Source organism: Hyperoodon ampullatus, assembly GCF_949752795.1.
Source record: "Hyperoodon ampullatus genome assembly, chromosome: 2".
Lineage (NCBI taxonomy): Eukaryota > Metazoa > Chordata > Mammalia > Artiodactyla > Ziphiidae > Hyperoodon > Hyperoodon ampullatus.
Genome location: NC_136915.1, coordinates 26,209,814 through 26,233,946, shown reverse-complemented (window position 1 = coordinate 26,233,946; position 24,133 = coordinate 26,209,814). Strand labels below are relative to the sequence as shown.

Sequence of the window (24,133 nt, the reverse complement as noted above, 5' to 3'; positions counted from 1 at the left end):
GAGGGGAAATCAAGGGAAATTATTCATTTCACACAGGAGAGTCAAGAGATACAATCTAAAGAAGAAACAGACATTTAAGATTATTATTTAAACTGATACAGTTGACCCTCCATATGTTCTGGTTCCAGATCTGGATTCAACCAACCTCAGATGGAAAATATTTTTTAAAAATTTTCAAGAAAGTCCCCAAAAGCAAAACTTGAATTTGCTGGGCACATGCGAAATATTTACACAGCATTTACATTCTATGAGGTATTATAAATAATCTAGAGATGACAAAGTATTTGGGAAGATGTACATATGTTATATACAAATGCTGTGCCATTTGATATAAGTGACTTGAGCATTCGGGAATTTTGGTACACCTGGGGGCTGGGGAACCGAATCCCCCATACAGAGAGAAGACTGTAACAGCAACCAATGGAAAAAAAAAAAAAGATAAATATAAAAACAAAAACTGGGAGGAGAAAGGGGGAAAGGTTGATTAATGAAATCACACAGCAGGTAGTCAATAGATACTGTTAACAATAATAAACCAAGTAATAGAAGCATGAGTATATTATTCATAGTTATATGAATTTTTTAAAAAGAGAGAGAAAGAAAGGAAGAAAGAAAGAAAGGAAGAAAGAAAGAAAGGAAGGAAGGAAGAAAGGAAGGAAGGAAGGTTGCTCCCAAGAGTTGGGGAGTGAGATGACATTTTTAGCTTTTTATTTCTAATCTCTCTGTTGGGCATTGCATCGGGTGTGCATTTTCATCTATATGAATTATATTTGAGATAACAATAATTAAAATAAATAATTGAGCAAAAATCTAGATCTGATTCTGACATTCCTCTAGAGGTTCAGGCACTTTCAGGAACTCCCCATCGCCTTATGAACAAGTTTAAACTCTCAGGCAGGCAGGCAAGCAGGCAGGCAGGCATTCAAGGTCCTTCGTCACCAGGCACCTCCTCCGGGAAGCCCTCGGTGGGGGAGAGCGTCCTCTGCTGGAACAGGGACGCCAGCACGCCTGGGGTACCGCCCTTTGCGTATCAACAGACTCCGCCCCCATCCCTCCCTCAGGGCTGCCCGCCTCACGTGTTCTCAGGCCCTTTACAGTTGGGGGTGGAACCCCGAGAGTTGGAGCCCAGAGACCCCAGGTGAGAGCATGTGGGCCGGTGGGGGACTGCCGGGTCAGGCCTGGGAACCTGACTGGAGTGGCTGTCAGACCCGGCTCGATGTGAGGCGGGGACGTTCAGGGTGATGGGAATTAACCTCATTACGGGTCTGCTTGGTTCAGAGTGGTTTAGGGCTGGGCTTTCTGTTGGGGCTTTCTGTTGGGGAGAGAAGCCGGGATTCTTATCTGCGCGTGTCCTTGGGCGAGTCACTAAATATCAGTTTCCTCACCTGTGGCTGCCAGCATGCAATGAAATAATGCACAGAAGTAACTAATTAATAAATGATAACTGCTGTTATTATGGCCCATTTAAGCAAAAGTGTGAACTCTCAGAGAGGGGAAGACCTTAAAGGTGGCCGTAGCTCAACCCTGCTTGGAGACAGGCCTCCCCTCCCTCACCTGGGGTGCTTACATCAGTGGTACCTGGAGGTGCCACCTGTAAGGGAGGCTGCCTCCCAGGTTCCCACTGGCCTGGTGTCCTGAGTGGGCTGGCGGGTCAGACCCTCCGTGATGAAGTCCCTTTCTGTCTCCTCACAGGGCCTGCCTTCTGCTTTGGGCCCCTGTCGGTGGGCAGACATGTCTCAGGAGGCAGCTGCAGAGGGTTCCAGCACAGAGGACCCCGTTCTCAGTCTCCACAACAGCTGTGGGCTTTTCCAGGAGGATATGGAAGAAACCAGCTCCATGGTAGGCCTGGCACCAGACCTGCCAGGAGAGAGCTCTGGGGCCCCAGTTTGGGTGGGCAGCAGGAAGAGGGTCCTCAGGGAAGAGGCTCATCAAGGTGCCAGCTCCCAGGTAGTGGGTGCTCCTGGGACTAGCCTGGAGGCCAAGGCCCACGTGGTGGTCCTGGGGCTGCAAGCTATGGGAGAGAGCCAGGATTCGATGCCCGGCCCCAGGCTCCGCATCCAGCCGCCCACAGTGCCTGCCCACGGGAAGGCTCAGGCCTCCAAGAGGCTCCAGGTTACAATGCACGACATCTTAGCTGGAAGCTGGCCCAGGAATCTTTGTAGTGTGTCTGTGGGAACAAGACAGAAAAGCAGGAGGTCTGAGGCCCCCTCAGAGGATGAGGAGGGGGCTGATGACTTCTTGTGGCTTGGTCAGAGCCCTGGTGGGGACAAGCCCCAGTCTGTGGGAGACTCCCCCCAAGGTGCTGACGTGGAGTCCTTGGGAGGCCCTTGCAGTCCTCTCTCTTGCAAGGACACTGGGTGTGGGCCTGGAGATCCAGGTGGAAGTTGGGTGAGCTGTGCCTCAGGGATTGAGAAGTTTGAATATTTGCCCACTTCAGAGGGCGGGACCCAGCCAGGCAGCCCCTGTGACCCTGTCAGGTCGCTACTGCCCAGTGGAGGCGAGTCCCTTCAGCCAGCTGCCCGGGATCCTCCACAGAGCCCTGTACTGTGCCTGGGAGTGTCCAGAAAGGCTTCCACAGAGCAGCAAGAAGCCAGACACATCGTGGGGCCTGGCGGTGGTGATGGCCCTGCCACCTCACACAACCAGGAGGAGTTGGAGGTCAAGGCTCAGCCAGTGTCTGGGGGGATGCCAGGACAGGGACTCGCTGCTGCCCTGCAGCCTGTAGCCAGTAAGGCTAGCTCAGGCCCATCCATGGGGCAGAGAAGATCCGAGTGTGCTAAACAGTTGAGAAGGGGCCCGGTACCCCATGCCCAGGACCAGGGCACTGACAGATGCCCAGACGACTCCAACCAGGACCAGGCAGAGGAGTCCAGCTCAGGAGACTGCCCCAAACTGGTAGATTGAGTCTGAAAGGTTGAGATAGGAAGGGCATCATTATCTTTTGGAGTCAGTGAGTCCTGGATTGAAATCTTATCTCTGCCCACTTCCTTGTTGAATGACCCTGGAATATTTTTTAACCTGTTTCCTCATCTGTAAAAAGGGAATACTAATTCCAATTTAATGGATTTTTTTTCATAATATTTGCATATAACCTACACACATCCACATCCTATACTTTATTTTATTTTTTTAATTTATTTTATTTTATTATTATTTTTTGCCTGTGTTGGGTCTTTGTTGCTCCACGTGGGCTTTCTCTACCTGCAGTGTGGGGGCTACTCTTCGTTGAGGTGAGCGGGCTTCTCATTGTGGTGGCTTCTCTTGTTGCGGAGCACAGGCTCTAGACACGTGGGCTTCATTAGTTGCAGCACGGGGGCTCAGTAGCTGTGGCTCATGGGCTCTAGAGTGCAGGCTCAGCAGTTGTGGCGCACGGGCTTAGTTGCTCCATGGCATGTGGGATCTTCCCAGAGCAGGTCTGGAACCTGTGTCCCCTGCACTGGCAGGCAGATTCTTAACCACTGTGCCACCAGGGAAGCCCCAATGGGGTTGTTTTGAGCAGGAGTCCCTAACCTTTCTGGCACCAGGGACCAGTTACATGGAAGACAATTTTTCCACGGACCGGGGTCAGGGGATGGTTTTGGGATAATTCAAGTGCATTACATTTATTGTGCACTTCATTTCTATTAGTATTACATTGTAATATATAATGAAATAATTATACAACTCACCATAATGCAGAATCAGTGGGAGCCCTTAGCTTGTTTTCGCTTGCCACTCACTGATAGGGTTTTGATATGAGTCTGCAACAAATTGAGTTATTATGGTCTCTGTGCAGTCAAACCTCTCTGCTAATGATAATCTGTGTTTGTAGCCGCTCCCCAGTGCTAGCATCACTGCCTCAGCTCCACCTCAGATAATCAGGCATTAGATTCTCATAAGGAGTGCACAACCTAGATCCCTCGCATGCGCAGTTCACAGTAGGGCTCACGCTCCTATGAGAATCTAATGCCACCGCTGATCTGACAGGAGGCGGAGCTCAGGCGGTAATGCGAGCAATGGAGAGCGGCTGTAAATACAGATGAAGCTTCGCTCGCTCAGCCGCAGTTCACCTTCTGCTGTTCAGCCTGGTTTCTAACAGGCCACAGACCAGTACCTGTCTGTGGCCGGGGGATGAGGACCCCTGGTTTTGAGGGTTAAATGAGATGATGGTGTAAACTAACGTGCCTAGCATAAGGCACAAGGTAAATCCATTTATGTTAAATTTGCTTTTCCTTGAGTGTTATAATAGCCTTATGAGCCGGGCATTAGCCCCGTATTTCCAGATGGGGAAACTGAGGCTCAGAGAAGTTATCAAACTTCTCTAAGCTCACACAGCAAGGGAGGCAGTGCCTGGCTGTGTTCTCTGTATTCACTGCTTCCCTTTCCATTGTTCTTTTACTGATAGTAATATTTGTCATTTTATAAATAATCATAGCTAACATGTTTGTACACCAAAGGTAGAAGATGGCATTACCTGTGTTTGATGTATATTTCTCACATAGTTGAATTTTTTTTATTTAAGTATTTGATTTACAATATCATGTTAGTTTCAAGTGTACAGCATAGCAATTCAGTGATATATATATATATATATATATACACATATATATACATATATATGTTATATATATATTGTTTTTCAGATTCTTTCCCCTTATAGGTTATTACAAAATATTGAGTATAGTTAGTTCCCTGTGCTATACAGTAGGTCCTTGTTGGTTATCTATTTTATATATAGTAGTCACATAGTTAAATTTTTATCACATTGATTGAATATGTATTATGTGCTAAGTGCTTTTGGTTTAGTCTTCACCTGAAGCCCAGAGAGGTAAGGTTATAGGCCCAAGGTCCCACAGCTGGTAAATGACAGAGCCAGGATGCAGACCCAGGCAGTCTGTCTGGAGAGCTTGCTCTACTGCTTGCTTGTGCACATTCCCTGCTAGCATCACAGCAGTAATAGCAGCTGGCCTGCCTACCATGAGCTGGGTATATTCCCGAGCTCTTTCTTCCATCTTCCTAACAACCATACGAGGTAGATGCTAATGATGTATACCCATTTTAATGTTGTGGGCACTGAGGCTCAGACAGGTAAAGTGACTATGTCAAGACCAAACAGCAAATTAGTAGAACTGGGATAGGAACCAATGAGCTGCCTGTGTGATTTACCACCATTTGGTACTATAATTACATTAGAAGTGCTGTTACATTGTCTTTGCAAACATCACTCAAAAACATTAATTTTTAATAAAAAAAACTAATATGTGTTTATCGTAGAAAATAAGGAAGAAATAAAAATCCCCATAATGCCAACATTCACAGCTATCTCCTGTTGACATTTTTTTTTGTAATTGCAACAAGTTTTATTAATAATGTCAAAATTCTATTAGAACCTAGTATATGTTAAGTTATAAGATACAGTTAATATTCTTTTTTTTTAACATCTTTATTGGAGTATAATTGCTTTACAGTGGTGTGTTAGTTTCTGCTTTATAACAAAGTGAATCAGCTATACATATACATACATCCCCATATCCCCTCCCTCTTGCATCTCCCTCCCACCCTCCCTATTCCACCCCTCTAGGTGGTCACAAAGCACTGAGCTGATCTCCCTGTGCTATGCTGCTGCTTCCCACTAGCTAGCTATTTTATATTTGGTAGTGTATATAAGTCCATGCCACTCTCTCACTTCGTCCCAGCTTACCCTTCCCCCTCCCTGTGTCCTCACTCAAGTCCATTCTCTACGTCTGTGTCTTTATTCCTGTCCTGCCCCTAGGTTCTTCAGAACCTTTTTTTTTCTTTAGATTCCATATATATGTTAGCATACGGTATTTGTTTTTCTCTTTCTGACTTACTTCACTCTGTATGACAGCCTCGAGGTCCATCCACCTCACTACAAATAACTCAATTTCGTTTCTTTTTATGGCTGAGTAATATTCCATGGTATATATGTGCCACATCTTCCTTATCCATTCATCTGTCGATGGACACTTAGGTTGCTTCCATGTCCTGGCTATTGTAAATAGAGCTGCAGTGAACATTGTGGTACATGACTCTTTTTGAACTATGGTTTTCTCAGGGTATATGCCCAGTAGTGGGATTGCTGGGTCGTATGGTAGTTCTATTTTTAGTTTTTTAAGGAACCTCCATACTGTTTTCCATAGTGGCTGTATCAATTTACATTCCCACCAACAGTGCAAGAGCGTTCCCTTTTCTCCACAACCTCTCCAGCATTTATTGTTTGTAGATTTTTTGATGATGGCCATTCTGACTGGTGTGAGGTGATATCTCATTGTAGTTTTGATTTGCATTTCTTTAATGATTAGTGATGTTGAGCATCTTTTCATGTGTTTATTGGCAATCTGTATTTCTTCTTTAGAGAAATGTCTATTTAGGTCTTCTGCCCATTTTTGGATTGGGTGGTTTGTTTTTTTGTTATTGAGCTGCATGAGCTGCTTGTAAATTTTGAGATTAATCCTTTGTCAGTTGCTTCATTTGCAAATATTTTCTCCCATTCTGAGGGTTGTCTTTTTGTCTTGCTTATGGTTTCCTTTGCTGTGCAAAAGCTTTTAAGTTTCATTAGGTACCATTTGTTTATTTTTCCTTTTATTTCCATTTCTCTAGGAGGTGGGTCAAAAAGGATCTTGCTGTGATTTATGGCATTGAGTGTTCCGCCTATGTTTTCCACTAAGAGTTTGATAGTGTCTGGCCTTACATTGAGGTCTTTAATCCATTTTGAGTTTATTTTTGTGTATGGTGTTAGGAAGTGTTCTAATTTCATTCGTTTACATGTAGCTGTCCAGTTTTCCCAGCACCACTTATTGAAGAGGCTGTCTTTTCTCCATTGTATATTCTTGACTCCTTTATCAAAAATAAGGTGACCATATGTGCGTGGGTTTATCTCTGGGCTTTCTATTCTGTTCCATCCTGTTGACATTTTGATATATGTCCTTTCTTCCATTTTTTTCCTATGCATATATGTCTTTTCTTTGCCTAGAAAGGGGATCATGCATGTCACAATTTTTTTAAATTTTTTTAAAGTAATTAATCTATTTGTTTTTATTTTTGGCTGTGTTGGGTCTTCGTTGCTGTGCGTGGGCTTTCTCTAGTTGCGGTGAGCAGGGGCTACTCTTCATTGTGGTGCACAGGCTTCTCATTTTCGTGGCTTCTCTCATTGCGGAGCACGGACTCTAGTCGTGCGGGCTTCAGTAGTTGTGGAACGTGGGCTCAGTAGTTGTGACGCACAGGCTTAGTTGCTCCACAGCATGTGGGATCTTCCCGGGCCAGGGCTCGAACCCATGTCCCTTGAATTGGCAGGCAGATTCTTAACTACTGTGCCACCAGGGAAGCCCCATGTCACAATTTATAACTTGATATTTTAGGTATTAAAAAAATTGTTTTACAATGAATTTGTTAACACAGAGTGAGGAAATCCCTTTTAATGCCTCCCGCCCAACTGCCCTTTGTCTGCTGTTAATGGTTAGCATCCTTCCAGTATCCTTTTTATAACTTCTATACATATATGAACATCTGTATATTGAAGGCACCTTTTTATATATAAGTAGGCTCATGCCATGCCTCATTGTTCTGGGACTTATACTTTAATTTTCAAGTGCTTTAGTATTTGAAGGTGTTTCCCTGTTGGTACATACAATTTTGCCAAATCTGTGCTTTCCCTGAACCCTGCATCATAGCGGTCTACAGGCACTGCCAGGACCGGAAGATGGGCTGGGTCTTCCTCTTCTCATTTCCGACCACTGTCATGTAAGTTAAGAGCACAAAGCTCAGAGGCTGACAGACAGGCATTCAGTCCTGGCTTTGCCGCTCTCTGAATGTGACCTAGGCAAGCGGCCTCACCTTTCTGAGTATAATTTCCTCATCTGCAAAACGGGGGTATTAAAAGTACTTACCTCATAGGGCGGTGTGAGGAGCAAATGAGATGACACATACGTGTGTTCAGTATTTAGCATAGTGCCTGGTACAAGAAGAAACTAAAAAATGTTACCTGTTATTGATGTATACAATTTTGTCCTGCTTTAAGGACTGCCGGGGTGAACACCCCTGTGCATCTGGCTTCTCCCCATTTCAGATTATTTATTTGGGCCAGATGCCTGGAATTGGAATCCCTGGGTCTGCAGCGTTTTGAGGGGGTATTTGAGCTTGGTGGTGGAGCCAGGTTCCTGCCCACCTTGACTGGAAGCAGCCCACAGTTGCTCTCTCCTCCAGGCCCCATCCTTGACTCTGCGGCACAGCCCATCATCCCACAGCTTCCCAAACAACCTGTTGCCATGGCAGCTGGTGCCAGCTGCAGGAGAAGAATTGAGGCTGGGCTGTGACAGGGACGGGCAGGTGGTTGAGGACAGGGCTGAGTGGGGCGTGGGCAAGCATGGGCATAGTGCCCAGCTGGTCTGCATCTCCTTTGAGGGCCCTGCACCTTCTCCTGGAGGCAGCTTGGCTCGTGTCAGAGGCAGATAGACAGGTTCAAGGTCAGGCTTTTCTTCTTAACAACGGAGTGACTTTAGACGAGAGATGTCTCTTATCTGAATCTTAGTTGCCTCCTCTATGAAATGTGGGAATCAGCTGGGCCCCAGAACTGCTGGGAATCTGGTATGAGAGGCTGGCTGTGTTGTATTCTTTTAGTATGAGATAGAGACTCTTAGAGGGGGGTGGGGAAGTTGGTTGAAGTGCCATTTTCTTCTCTGTTTGATCCCCACGGTGGTCAGTTAGGTCTGGAGCCACTCAGTGGATGGCATAGCGGGGACATGGGGAGGGCAGCTCTGGCAGTGTCCCCTGTTCTGCCTGTCACAGCTCGGGAGGCACACAGCTCCTCCGGCCCCACCTAGGCTCCCACACTCAGGTACCCCGTCTGCAGCTACGAAGCATCAGGAGTTGTGTGAGGGAGGAGCATGTCTCCAGCAGATGGACAGCCTAAGAATAGCTCTTTAAGTGCTTACTGTATACCAGGAGCTTCACATAGGTCATCATCTCATGTTTAATCCTCACAATAGCATGAAAAGTCAGTGTTAATACCCTTGTTTTGCTGATTAAGAAAACTGGGATTCCGAGAAGCTAAGTGACTCACTCAAGGTCACGCAGTAAGTAAGTGGTGGAGTCAGGATTTGAATCCAGGCCTGTTCAATTCCACTCTGTGCACTGAGCCAGGATGCTAAAGGCCTGGCTAAGGGATTTAGATTTTTATGGGGCTTTATTTGTTCAGCAAACAGGGGGTGCTCCTCCAGGATCTCAAAGTCCAGTGTGGGGAGACAAACAAGTAACCAGAGTTGAGATTCAGATCGACACCTAGCAGATTCTGGATACCCAGAGAGCAATTGAGTCTTCCCTAGGGAGGGGTGTGTGGGAGGGCTTGGAGGTAGGGTAGGGCACAGGAGGGGGCTTTGGGAGCTGGATCTGGGCAAAAGAAGTGGGTGTGCAGTAGGCAGAGAAGGTAGGAAGGGCATACTAGGAAGAACGCAGAGCACATGTAAAAGTACAGAGACAGGAAGCAGCTTGGAGCATTACAGGAGCAGAGCAGTGGGGGGGTAGGGTCAAGAGGGGGGGAGGAAGGCGGGAAAGATCATCGAGGACAACATTGCTTAAAGGGAAATGGAGAGACTGAAGTCTGGTCAGGTACCAGGAGGGACTCTCTCAGGGGCAGGAGCCAAGGAAACTTAACAACATCAGAGTTTATAGAGAGAGCTTGCTGAGTTCCAGGCACTGTTCTAAGAGCCTTGAATAATGATAATGATCCTTGCATTAACACTATGAGGTTGATACTTGTATTATCCCCATTTTACTGATGAGAAAACTGAGGCACAGAGGTTAAGTAACTTTCCCAAGATCACACATATCCTAGGTATTGGCAGTAAGTATCCTACTGCACGAATATACCATAATTTATTTATTCCTTGACTCCACGTGGACATTTGAGTTGTTTGCAGTTTTTTACTATTACATATGGTGCTGCTATGATGAACAGTTTTGTATGTTTCTTGGTACATATGGGCAAGAGTGGCTCCATGGAATATTCCTGGGAGTGGAATTGCTGGGTTATAGGGTATACACATATTCAACTTAAACAGTGCCAGATGTTTTCTAAAATGGTTGAAAATAGTTTGTACTCCCACCAGCAGTGCAAAATTCCAGTAGCTCCACATCTTTACCAACACTTGATATTATCAGACTTCAATTTTTGCCAAAATAGGGATACTCTATGGTGTCTCAATGTTGTTTTAATTTTCATTTCCCTATTACTAAGAAGAATCTTTGCATGCATTCTAGTCATTTCTGGTTAAGTCTTGCCCAAAAAAATTTTTTGGTTTTAACTTTTCCTTACTGATCTGTAGGAGTTCTTTATGTATTCTAGATACTCTTCCTTTGTCAGCTATATGTTTTGCAAATATATTCTCCCAAAGTGTGGTTCATATTTTGCTTTCCTTATGGTGTCTGTTGATGGATAGAAATTCTTAATTATTAAAAATTGTTTTATTGTGGTAAAATATACATCACATAAAATATACCTTTTAAACCACGTTTAAGTGTACAGTTCAGTGACATTAAGTACATTCACGTTGTTGTGCAGTCATCACCACCATCCATCTCCAGAACTTTTTCATTTTCCCAGATTGAAATTCTGTACCCATTAAGCAATAACTCCCCATTCTCCCCTTCCCCCAGCCTTTGATAACCACTATTCTACTTTCTGTTTCTATGATTTTTTTTTTTTTTTTTTTTTGCTGTACGCGGGCCTCTCACTGTTGTGGCCTCTCCTGTTGCGGAGCACAGGCTCCGGACGCACAGGCTCAGCGGCCATGGCTCACGGGCCCAGCCACTCCGCGGCATGTGGGATCCTCCCGGACCGGGGCACGAACCCGTGTCCCTTGCATCGGCAGGCAGACTCTCAACCACTGCGCCACCAGGGAAGCCCTGTTTCTATGAATTTGACTACTCTTGGTACCTCATATAATTGAAATTGTGCAATATTTGTCCTTTTGTGACTGACTTATTTCACTTAGCATAATGTCTCCAAGGTTCATGTTGTAGCATGCGTCAGAATTTCACTCCTTTTTAAGGCTGAATAACATTCCATTGTATGCCTTTGCCACATATTGTTTATCCATTCATCTGTTGATGGACATTTAGGTTATTTCCAACCTTTTAGCCATTGTAAATAATGCTGCTGTGAACATTGGTATACAAATATTCAAGTCTCTGCTTTCAGTTCTTTTGTGTCTATACCCAGAAGTGGAAGTTGAATTGAATTGGAATTAAAAAGAGGTAGAATTGCTGGAGAAATTCTTAATTGTAATGTATCCTAATTTATATGTATCCTAATAGGTATAATCTTTTTAAGGAATCTCTTTCCTATCTCAAGGTCATGAAGATGTTCTTTTATGTAGTGTTGTGTTTCCTTTTATACTTAGGTCTGTAATCTGCCTGGAATTGATTTTTGTGAGTGATATGGGGTATATCACTTTTTTATATGGATACCCAATTGTTTCAACACCATTTACTGAAAATTCTGTCCTTCTCCAGTTATATGCAATGCCAACCCTGTCATAAATCAAGTCTCCATATATGTGGGATTGGTTTTGTTCTCCCTATGCTCATCTTGTTTAAAATTTCTTTCCTTATGCATATATTTTATATTAATTATAATAACTATTAATAATTCTTGATATCTAGCAAGAAAAGTCTCCCAATTTTGTTATTTTCAGGAGGATCTTTACTCTTACTTTTTTTTTCTCCTTCACATAAATATTACAATCAGCTTGTCAATTTCCACACTTGAAAAAACCTGTTGAGATTTTAATGGGAAATATACTGAACCTGTAAATCATTTTAAACAGAACTAACATTTTTACAATATTGAGTCTTCCAATCCATGAACATAGTATATTCCTCCATTTATTTTGATCATCTTTATTGTTTTTCAATAAAGTTTTATACGTTCTCCATAAAAGAATTGCATATCTTTTTCAGATTTATTCCTAAATACTGTATCTATATATAATTTTTTGTTATGGAAAATTTCACATATATGTAAAAGTAGATTGAATTTTAAGCAGGGGTTGGCAAGTTATCACCCACGCTTTGGTCACCTCAGCTGGTTTAGTAAATAAAGTTTTATTGGAGCACAGGCACAACTATTTGTTAACATATTGTCCATGGCTGATTTCCTACCACAATGGCAGAGTTGAGTGATTGCAATGGAGACTGTATAGCCAGCAAGCCTAAAGTATTTTCTCTCTGGCTCTTTACGGAAAAAAATTACCAGCCCCTGGAATGAAATCTCTTGTACTCATCACCCAACTCTAGCAACCACGCATTATTTTCTCTAAAGGTTGACCATAATTCCTTAATATCAAATATTTGTTTAATATCCAAATTTCCAATAGTTTCATAAAGATGATAATTTATTTTTATACTTTGTCTTTTTAAAGTCAGGATCTAAGTAAAATCTACATGTTGCAGTTGGTTGATATGCCTTGTAAGCCTCTTTTAACATATAGGTCTGTTTCCAATCTTGTTTTTCTTGCAGTCATTTTTGAAGAAACTAGGCTGTTTTTCCCGTAGCTTATTGCATCGCTGTTGTATAGTGAAACCTGTTCCTCTGTCTTCTGTATTTTCTGTGAACTGGTGGTTAAACCTGGAGCTTTGATTAGATTTGGATTCAAAGTTTTGGAGCCAACTGCTTTTTAGGTGGTGGTGTGGTCTTTCCATCAGAAAGCACATACTGTCTGATTTTATTTCTTTATGTTTTTATGTATTATAAAATGGTAACTTTTAAAAATTGCTGTTTCTAACTATTGATGGCGTATAACATGCAGTTGATTTTGCAGAAATCTTTTATTAATTTATATAATTTACCTATTAGGATTTTTTTTTGTTTTCTATGTAGATAGTCATATAACCTGCAAATAATGAGAGTTTTGTTATTTCCTTTCCAATTCTCACATCTCCCCCACCCCCTTTCCTTACTGTGCTAGCTAAGACCTTTAGTATAATATTGAATAGAAGTAGTAATAGGGTAACAGGGAACTTTGTCTTGTCCTGGATTTCAAAGGGAATGTGGTCATTATTTCACCATGAGTGTGATGTTTGGTGTGTTTTTATATAGATACTTTATCAAGTTAAGGAAGCTCCCTTCTATTCCTGATTTGCTTGTTATTCTGAATGGACAGTACATTTTAAGAAGTATATTTTCTGCATTTTTGGATATAATATGATTTTTATTCTCTTACTAATGTTAATTTAATGAGTTGGGTTTTTAAAATATTAAGTCAATCTTGCATTTCTGGAATAAACCCCAAATTGATCATGTTATATCTTTTTTATGTTTTCTGAATTCATGTTGATAATATTTGGTTTGGAAATTTTGTATTTCTGTTGATGAGTTAACTGGCCTGAAATGATTTATTCTTATAGTGTCCTTGTGAGGTTTTGGTATTCAGTTTTGCAGCCTCATAGAATGAATTGTAGAGTGTTTTCCCTTTTTCCATTTGCTGCAGTAATTTGTATAAAGTTGGAATTATTTGCTCTTTGAACATTTCGGTAGCATCACTGGTTAAAAAAAAGAAGTCTCGACTGGTGTTTTCTTTAGGGAAGATGATTCCTTCCCTACTGATTCAATTAATTCTATGCTTATAGGTTTATTCAGTTAAAAATTTTTTTTCCTTGAGTCAATTTTGGTAAGTTACATTTTTCTAGAAATGTATCCATTTAATCTGAGTTTTCAGATCTACTTGCATGTTGGCATAAAGTATTTCACAATAGCCTCTTCTCTTTTTAATATCTGTGCACTCATGATTACTCATTCTAAATATTGTCTGGTTGTCCCTTCCCTCTTTTCCTTAATCTTGGCAGAGAATTGTTTGTTTTTTTAGTCTTTTCAAAGACCTGATTTTTGGTTTTGTGGATCCTCTCCATTATATGTTTGTTTTCAGTATCATCGTTCTTTCCATTTATTCTCTTATTTTTATAATATTTTAAGAATGATGCTTAGTTTATTAATTTTCTATCTTTTTCCTTTCTAATAGTCATTTAAAGTTATAAAGGAACCTCTAATGATGATGTTAGCTTCATCCACACACTCTAATATATGTCTTTCTTATTATCATTCAATTCTCAGTATTTCATAACTTTTATTACAATTTTTCCTTTGGCCTATGTATTATTTATTTATTGTATATTTATTTATTTTATTTATCTTTTGGCTGCATCGGGTCTTAGTTTCGGCACACAGGATCTTCGTTGAGGCATGCGGGATCTTTCCTTGTGGCACATGGGCTTCTCCCTAGTTGAGGTGCGCAAGCTCAGTAGTTGTGGCACGTGGGCTTAGTTGCCCCTCGGCTGTGGGATCTTAGTTCCCCAACCAAGGATCAAACCCACGTCCCCTACATTGGAAGGTGGATTCTTTACCACTGGATCACCAGGGAAGTCCCTGGCCTATGTGTTATTTAGAAGTGTATTTCTTAATTTCCATTCATATGAGTTTCTTTCTTTACTTTCTTTCTCTATGTTTTTCTTTTTGTTATTGCTTTTTAACTTAATCATATTGTGGTCTGAGAAAGTGATCTTTATCTGAGTCATCTGATGTGGTAGCCACTAGCCACTTGTGTCTACTGAGTACTTGAAAGTTGGCCAGGGGACTTCCCTGGTGGTCCAGTGGTTAAAACGCCATGCTTCCAATGCAGGGGGTGTGGGTTCAATCCCTGGGAATTAAGATCCCACATGCTGCGTGGCACGGCAAAAAAAAAGAAAGCTGGCCAGTCCAAATTGAGATGTACTCTAAACGTAAAATACATACTGGATTTCAGTGACTTAGTCACTGAAAAAAAGAAATTAAAATTTCATTAATAATGTTTTTTATTGATTACAAGTTAAAATGATAATATTTTGTTTATTTTGAGTTAAGTAAAATATAAAATGAATTTCACTTGTTTCTTTTTACCTTTTTTTAATGTGGCTAGAAAACTTAAAAATACACCTGTGGCTCACATTTGTAATTAATTGGGCAGTGTTGGTCTAAAAAATACTAGTCTTTTGAAATTTGTTGAGATTTGCTTTATGACTCAGGTTGTGCTTAATTTTCATGTATGTTACATGTATACTTGAAAAGAATGTGTATATTAAGAACAGTGTTCTATATATTACACAGGTTAAGCTTCTGCAGTTTTCATTCAATCTTTTTTATCCTTACTGATTATTTTGTCAGCTAGATTTAGCAATAGTTAGAGAAATACATTAAAATTTCATGCTATAGTGGTGGTTTTGTCTTTTTCCACATAGCTTTGTCAATTTTTACTTTATGTTTTTTGAGATTATGTTATTAGACGCTTATACATTTAGAGTTGTTATAGCTTTCTGGTGAAATTGCTAATCATTATGTAATGAGGTCTTTGCCTCTAATTATTTTTTGCCTTAAAGTCCGTTTTGTCTGAGACTAGTATAGCTACAAAACTTTATTTTTGTTAGTATTTGCCCACTCACATATTACTCCATTTTTTTCTCTTAACCTTTTTGCATTGTTTTGTTTCAGAAATAGGTTTTATAAGTGTCTTATAATTTGATTTCCTTTCTTTAAAGTTCTGATAATTTTTGCATTAATCTGAAATATTAGTCCATTTACATTTGTTGTAGTTATGATTTATTTGACTATTCCTACTGTCTTATTTTGTGCTTTGCATATATCCTGCATTTTCTTATACACTTTCTCCCTTTTATTACCTCCTTTTAGATTGATTACTTTTTCTTATTCCTTTTTATCCTTCTATGCCCTGTTTGTATTCTTTTGGTGGCTGTTGTAGAAATGTTAACACAAATACCTGACCTATCAAAGTATAAAGGAAGTTACTGTCTTTATCTTCCTCTGAAGTAATATGATGATCTGGGAATGCTTTAGTTCCAAGCATGCACCTTCCCAATTTATGTGCTGTTGTTATCTAGTAAGTTGGTCCTAAGTTATTTTTTTAATCCCACAAATTACACAAATATTATAGTTTCATATAATTAGTGTTTTTTTAGATTTAACAACATAGTTATCATTTTCTTTGCTCAGAATTCCTCTCTACATCTCAGCTTTTATATCTGGGATCATTTTTCCTTCCTTCTGCCTCAAGTTCATCCTTTAACATTTTGTTTATTGAGAAAAATAAAACTATCAAGAAAAACAATAACTCTCTTTGTTTTCTCTATGATATCTTTATTTTTTATTTTAAACCATTTTTAAAATTGAAGTATAATTTACAATATTTCAGGTGTACAGCAAAGTGATTCAGTTCACTGAATCTGTTTTCAGATTCTTTTCCATTATAGGTTATTACAAGATACTGAATATAGTTCCCTGAGTTACCCAGTAGGTCCTTATTGTTTATCTATTTTATATGTAGTAGTGGGTATATGTAAATCCCAAACTCCTAATTTATCCTTCCCCGCCCCCGCTATCCCCTTTGGTAACCATAACTTTATTTTCTATGTCTGTGAGTTTATTTCTGTTTTGTAAATAAGTTATAATATCTTTATTTTATCTTCATTCTCAAAAAATGTTTTGTGTGGGTGCACAATTGATATTTTCTTTAAGCATATTGAAAATATTATTCTACTATGTTTTGCTTCCATATTACTATTGACAAGTTAGCTGTTAGTCTAACTACCATTCCTTTGTAGGTAGAATGTCTTTTTGTGAGAGGCAGGCATTATAGCATTAGCGGTTAAAGGTGTGGCCTCTGGAATCAGACTGCCAGGATTTAAATCTTAGATCTTTGGTTTACTAGCTGTATGACACTGGGCAAGCTGATTAACCTCTCTGTGCCTCAGTTTCCTCTTCTGTAGAATGGAGGCAATAATGGTACCAGTACCTAACTCACAGGGTTGTGATGAGGATTAAGTGAACTAACAAGGAAAGCATTCAGAACAGTGGTAGCACATTTTCAGTGCTATTAAAGTGTTAGATTTTTTCCCCCTCTCTCAATCCTTTTAGGATCTCCTTTTTTTAAAAATAAATTTATTTATTTTATTTATTGTTTTTGGCTGTGTTGGGACTTCGTTGATGCACGTGGGCTTTCTCTAGTTGCGGTGAGCGGGGGCTACTCTTCATTGCAGTGCGCGGGCTTCTCATTGCAGTGGCTTCTCTTGTTGCGGAGCATGGACTCTAGGTGTGCGGGCTTCAGTAATTGTGGCTCACGGGCTTCAGTAGTTGTGGCTCGCGGGCTGTAGAGGGCAGGCTCAGTAGTTGTGGCACACGGGCTTAGTTGCTCCGCGGCATGTGGGATCTTCCCAGACCAGGGCTCGAACCAGTATCTCCTGCATTGGCAGGCGGATTCTTAACCACTGCGCCACCAGGGAAGCCCAGGATCTCCTTATCACTGGTATGGAGCAGTTTCACTATGATGTGTCTAGGTGTGGATTTACTTTTACTTAAACTTTTTGAAATTCACTGAGCTTTTTGAATCTGTAAATTGTCGTCCCGTATCAAGTCCAGAAAATTCTTAGCCGTCTATCTTCAAATACTCCCTCTGCTCAATTCTCTCCTCTCTCTTTCTGGAACTTTAGTTTCAGAGTGATATTAGTCCTTTCGCTCTAGCCTTTGTGTCTCTTTGATTGTGTTTCACGGTCTCTGTGCTGTAAATATTTTGGATAATTTCTTTAAGTCTATTTTCTAGTTCACTAGCTTTTTCAGCTGTGTCTAATATGCTATTAAAACTATATATTGACTTTAAAATTTTAATAGTTATTATTATCATATTTTTATTTCCAGAAGTCGTGTTTTGTCCCCAATCAAATCTGCCCTTCAGATTTTATATATATACATAATATTTTTAATACATAGTTTTTCCCTTCACTCATATGTTCGACATTGCCTTTTATTTCTTTAAACATATCATACATACATATGTTGTATTCTTGTCTGATAAGTCCAGTATCTAAAGTCTTTGCTGGTCTGATTCTGCTGCCTATTGTTTTGGAGCCTCATAACACTGGTATGTGGACCCCTGAGAACAGGGGCCAGTCAAAAGGTTTTAAACTGTGAAGGACCATTCTTAATCTCTTTCCTGTTTTCCTTCCCAGATGTCCCCTGTTTTCTCTCTGCCACCGCCCCCCCCCATCTCAATTTACTTTTTTGAAAGACTGATTCATTCCCATGGTTAAAAAAAAAAAAAAAAAAGTGAAAAGTCTCCTTCCCAACTCCCAGTCCCTTTCCTATTGGACGCCTCTGTTATCAGGTTCTTGTGGATACTTCCAGAGATATTTCATGCAGATTCAAGCAAATACAATGAAAAAATCTTTCTCTTTTTAAAGCAAATGGTAGCACACTACACACATTGTTCTGAACTTGTCTTTTAATTTGAAAAGTATGTTTGTGCTTATAAAAGAGACACATGCTTATTCTGAGTAACATAAATACTCAAGTGTCTACAAGTAGAAAGTGAAAATGCCCCTGGAATTTCATTCCCCAGAGATAACTTCCAGTATGCATCTATAAATATATATTTACATAAATGGGCTTATGCAACACATACTGCTCCATAACCTATTTTTTTCTTTGTCTCCAAACAATACAGCTTGACATCTTTCCATTAATCTTACCATGTCTGTCAGTGCTCTCCACATAGCCCAGCAGTTAAATGCCTGAGCTTTGGAGTCAGACAGAACTAGGTTCTAATCCTAGCTCTGTCACTTAGTAGCTATGGGACTTTTCAGAGCCTCTCTGAGCCTCAGTTTCCTCATCTGTAAAATGGGGATGGAAATAGTACATAGTTCATAGTGTTGTTCTGAGACCTTAATAAGATCATGTATGACATGCTTCTTCCAGGGTCAGCTGCTTTATAAGCCCTTGGTGAATGGTAGTTTTTTTATTACTACTCACTCTTTTTAATGGCCACTTAGAATCCATAGTATGATATGTAACCATTTATTAACCATTACCCTTTTGATGGACACTGGATTGTACCCAATTTTTTTGTTGTTGTTATAAATGCCAACCCAGTGAACACTGAATGTACATCTTTCAACTTTGTGTGTATTTTCTTGTGAATTCCCTGCAGTGGGGTCACTGGGTCCTCTGAATTCTAATGTCTGTTTCCTCTTTCTCTCCAAGGAGGCAATGAAAATGGCCCATGGGGTGAAGCATGTGTGTTACGTAGGTTTTTCCTTTTTATTACTGCTGTTTTTCCTCTCTCTCCTGAGGTGTGGTGGGGTGGGAGGGGTCCTCCCCAGAGACGATCCCAGCCCCCTGCCCCAGCCTGCCCTCCTCCGGAGCTTCCTAGTACTCCCCACTTCCTATGATGTGAATCTCAGACCTCTATTTTCCCCCAAACCTTGGAACCTGACCATTCATGATCATTCATTCAAGGATTAGTTTTTAGACCTATCTACTTTCAAAACAATTCCCTGTGGTTTGTAATAAATTAAAATAATCAAAATACACTCAAATGGGTTAAAGTCTAAAGAAAGCAAGAAAAGGGGAAGGAGAAGGGGAAATCTTGTTACAGCACTCCCCCCCGCCAATCCTGGGAAGGTACATCGTCTAGGCTTAAAGTTAATACTAAGCTTCCTGGCAGCCAATGCAGAAAGGGGAGCAGGAGAGATTCTATAGCTCATTAGAAGACCCAGAACCACTCTGCATCTTGAAATGGTCATGAAGGGCTTCCTCTCAGGGGCAATAGAGGGGTGATCAGCAGTCTTTCAGAGGGGGTAGTGGACGTGTTCGCCACATGGCTGTTTCAGGGCAAAAGGCAAGTCAGTGACCCTGGAAAAGGGGCATGACAGAGCTTTGAGGAAGAGAAGGTGGGCTCAGAACAGGATATGGCTCCCTGGTAAGATGCATCTCTGGTCAGAAGGGTGAGAAGGGTCTCAGTACAGGGTCCACGTAACTCTGAACGTGGCTGGGAGTGAGAGGGGAAGCCGAGAGGATGGGAATGAAGACAGACTTCTCTCCTGGGATGGAGGCCAGGCAGTCAGCAAACATTTATAGAGCCCTCCTCTGTGCCAGCCTTTTCTGGGCATTGGGAATACAGTGGGGGCTAAGACATACATGCTCCCTGTCCTCAAGCAGCTTACAGTTCAGTGGGGAAGAGCGAGGACAGTAAACAATGGCAGGTGAGGTTAGTGCTCTGAAGGGCTCTTCTCCCCTGGCAGGTTGGTTCTGGGGCAGTGATCCACCTCCTGGGGGCCATCGGCTACGGCCAGGCAGGGGGGCTCCTGCCTCCAAAGCTGGAGGTTCTGGAGAACATGATGGAAGACAACTCAGCCTCACCTGTCCCGATGCCCAGAAGGAAGGAAAGGCCCATGGCCCGGGACCCCGCGGGGTGCCAGGTACAGAAGATGTTCTTTACACTGACAGGTCTCTTCATCCTGTTGGGAGAGGCACATGCACACCTGATTCACAGAGATGGTGCTGCAGCCCAGAGAGACGCCGTGACTTGCACGTGGTCACACAGAACATAATAGCCAGAGGCAGGGTTAGACCTCTGCTGGCTGGCCGCCCCCGGGCGGTGGTCTGTGCATTCCTTCTCTTGCACTGCTGAGTTCAGGAGCTTGACCGGAGCGGAGGAGGAAGGGAGGGGCTGGGCCTCCATGCATTTGGGGAGAGAGCAGTTGTTGACCTTTGTGCCTGGCCGCCCTCATGTCCTGCCATCCCAAGATCCTCTAGCCGCCTCCCTCAGGGGGGACAGCATGGGGCTCTGGTGGCCTCTCTGACCCCTTCCACCATCCGAGGAGTCATTCCTTTCTGCCCAGGGGCTCCACCTTCTTCTCCACATCCTCATTCTGTTGCAGGAGGGGGTTCCCGTTCAGGAGGCTGGTGCTGAGTGTCCGGGGGTGAGTGCTTCTGCCCTGGCCACGCGGCATCCCTCCCTGGAGCACGGGTAGGGGGAATGTGGGACTGGGGAGGTGGCTGGGGAAGCAGGGTCCCCCTGGGGCTGGGAGGCTGCACCCGGGGACAAGGCCTCGGTTCCTCACCCCTCCCCTACAGTGTGGCCCAGTGGAGGCTGAAGAGGAAGAGCCTGGTGAGCAAGTGCGGGGAGAGGACTCAGGTGAGGGGCCGTGGAGGGTGCCCCTTAGCAGCTGTCTGTCTTCTAGGGACTACTGAGCACGCAGGGGGCTCCCACCCAGCTCCGGGCCCCAGCCCCTGCTAAGACTCCTCTCCTCTCCCACCCCCAATCAGCCTGTAGTCCTTCCCCAAAGGGGTGGGGACCGCTGGCTGCCTGGACTCGGCTCCCAGACAGACATCCTAGACGCCCTGGGTCGCTGAGGGTGGGACCCCTCCCGTGCCTGCCTAAGCCCCTCAGGATTGAGTCACCCCCTCCCCTTGCCCCTGAGCATCCACTAGGCGCCAGAGACTCTGTTTCCCCACAGCTCAGCTTCAGCCCCAACAGGAGAAGCTACCCCTGGATACTGGGGTACGGGGCACTGTGGTCCGTGCCATGCGGGAGGCGCTGTGGAGTCGGTAAGGCCTTGTTCCTCGTTCCCTGACATCCAGGACATCCTGAAGGGCTGCCTTCACACACACCACCTTCCAGGGCTGTGCCGTGTTCTAAGGGCTTCTGTGTGTATGACTAACCCCATTTTATCCTGTGAGGTCATTTGCCCACACGTTTGAACCTGGGTCTCTCTGGCTTCAGGGTTGTGCTTTCTCATTAAGCTGCTGCAGCTCTCAGTGTCTGCTCAGGTCCTCGTGGACGTCGCCCACAGCAAATGCTTTCAGACATAGTGAGACTATCACAGTTGGGACTATCTCAGAGATCTGAGCACAGAGCTGTCATTTTACTAATGGTGAGACCAAGGCCCAGAGAGGACAGGGTTTTGCAAAGGTCACACAGCAAGTCAGTAGCAGATTCAGGGTTACATCCAGGGTCAGGGCTCCATCCCCTCCCCTGACCAATGCCTTACCCTCCCCCCACCAGGCTTCCTCCCCTCCCTCCATACCCCGGTTCACTGGCCAGGGATCGAGCAGGGGCTGAGCAATCCGATCTTACTTTTCTACTCCTCGTGTGGCCTCAGGCAAGCCCCTTATCTTCTGTGAGCCTCAGTCACCCCATCTGTAAATGGAGAATGATAATACCTCTTCTTCACGGAGTTGGGGGGAGAATAAATGGGTTCATGGAGGAAAATGTTCAGAATAGAAACCAGAGTTGGCCCAGACCCTGCTCTCCACCCATGTCTCCCTCTCGGGCTCGGTGCCCTGGCCCTGCCCTTGTGCCCCACAGCCTTCAGGAGCGCCCAGACCTGGTGCTGAGTGAGGAGGCGGTGGAGGGCATCGCTGCCGGCATTGAGGCAGCCCTCTTCGACCTGACACAAGCCACCAACGGCCGCTACAAGAACAAGTACCGCAGCCTGCTGTTCAACCTGCGGGACCCCAGGAACCCGGTGAGTAGGGCTCCGGGCTGGGCTGGGTCCCCCTCAGAGGTGGGAAGCCCTGGCAGGATGTTGGGTGGGGCTCTCCAAGCGGTGTGGTGCAGCCCCTGCCCCTGCAGGACCTGTTTCTCAAAGTGGTTCACGGAGACGTCAGCCCCCACAGCCTGGTGCGGATGAGCTCGGCCCAGCTGGCCCCCCAAGAGCTGGCCCGCTGGCGGGACCAGGAGGAAAAGAGGGTGAGCTGTTGGGTCAAGTCAGGACATGGAGAAGGGGTTTGGGGAGGGGGAGGCCCAAGGATGGAGCGGGAGAAACAGAGACAAAGAGTGAGGAGGAAGGTGATGAGACAGGGGAGCACAGGACAGACAGAAACAGAAACGAGGGAACAGAAAGATCAGGCAGACAGGGAGAGAGTCAGAGAGACTCTCCCCACCAAAAAAAAAAGGGAAAAGAGGCAGAAATGAAGGGGATTGGAGATGGAGAGCTCAGTAGAGAGGTGACGCCCCCGGGGGTGTCGTCTTCCACTTGCTTTTCTATGGAGCTGGGCTCGGGGGTGGGGGGACTGGGGATGTTGGCCCAGAGTCTGGAATCCAGGATTGTCATCCGCCATCCATGGGGCACAGACCCAGTGTGATGCCCCTGCTCCAGTCCAGCCCCAGAGGTTCCAGAAAAGGCTGGAAGTCTTCCTAGTGCCCCAGGCTGAGTGAGGAACCCCACAGCCTCCAGCAGTTCACAGATACACCCCATACACCCTGCGTCCGTGGGTCTCTCTCTCTCCCAGGGAACTGCACAGGGGCAGGGAAGGGGTGGGCACCGAGCCAGCTTCAGGAGATGCTTGCATAATGTTTGTTGGTGTCCCAGTGAGAAAGGGAGGGACTGATTGAGGGAGCAGGGCCTGTGGGCTGGGCTGGGGCACTAAGGCCCTTGTTCTGACAGACACTGGGCTGGTTAGAATTAATAACTGGAATCCATTAGGAGCATCTGTCCACTCTGAGCTTCTGTCCGGGCACTGTGGGTGACCAGGACCAGCTATGTAAATTGTGGAGCCTGTGCAGAATGAAAATGCGGGTGCTTTGTTCAATGATTAAGAATTTCAGGGACTTCCCTGGAGGACCAGTGGTTAAGACTCTATGCTTCCACTGCAGGGGGCACTTGTTCGATTCCTGGTCGGGGAAGTAAAATCTTGCATGCCGGCAGCGCGGCTAAGAAAAAAAGAAAAAAAGAATTTCAAGATGACAGCAGTATTTAGCATGGGGCCCTTCAAGGCGCAGGGCCCTGGGCTACTGCATGGAGCCCATGCCCACGAAGCCAACCCTGCTGGGAGCACAGGGCTTCTGTCCTCCAGGGGTTGTTAGAAAGGAAGAGACAGGCTTTCAGGAATCGTTTCAGATAGGATGACACTTATCAACAATAAGAATCACAAGTAGCATTTACTGTGAGCCAGGCTCCAGGCTAAGCACTCAACATAAGCTGTTTAATATGATGCTCTTAATTTCATTTCTAGAGAACAGATCAACTAAGGCTTAGAGCAATGAAGGGCTTGCCCAGGGCCACACCATCTTGTGGGTCTTTATTAATGACAGCTGGTGCTCTAGCGCCTGTGCTCTTTTCGACTACCCCACACTCTTCCCAGGGCAGAGGGTGGGTGGGATACAGTCAGGGGCAGATTTGGCTCGTGCGAGAAGGCGAAGTTCAAGAAGGCTTCCTGGGGGAGGCCGTGTTTGAGTTGAAGGGTGAATGAGTGGAAAATGGAGAGGTAAGGCGGATGGTGGGGGGTCTCCAGGTGAGGGACTGGCAGAAGCAGAGA

At 43.9% G+C, this 24,133-nt stretch overlaps 1 protein-coding gene across 1 annotated transcript in view; it reads left to right on the top strand.

The window, feature by feature from the left end:
• Positions 1–1,731: 1,731 nt before the first annotated feature.
• SPOCD1 (SPOC domain containing 1) overlaps positions 1,732–24,133 on the top strand; it is a gene marked incomplete at both ends in the record, with an annotated part of 28,209 nt that continues 5,807 nt past the window's right edge. The window contains 8 exons of the mRNA XM_079698074.1: positions 1,732–2,895; positions 19,073–19,114; positions 20,113–20,289; positions 20,752–20,793; positions 20,948–21,008; positions 21,331–21,421; positions 22,182–22,341; positions 22,449–22,565. Coding sequence (XP_079554200.1) covers positions 1,732–2,895; positions 19,073–19,114; positions 20,113–20,289; positions 20,752–20,793; positions 20,948–21,008; positions 21,331–21,421; positions 22,182–22,341; positions 22,449–22,565 — 1,854 coding nt within the window. The remainder of the gene's footprint in view (positions 2,896–19,072; positions 19,115–20,112; positions 20,290–20,751; positions 20,794–20,947; positions 21,009–21,330; positions 21,422–22,181; positions 22,342–22,448; positions 22,566–24,133) is intronic.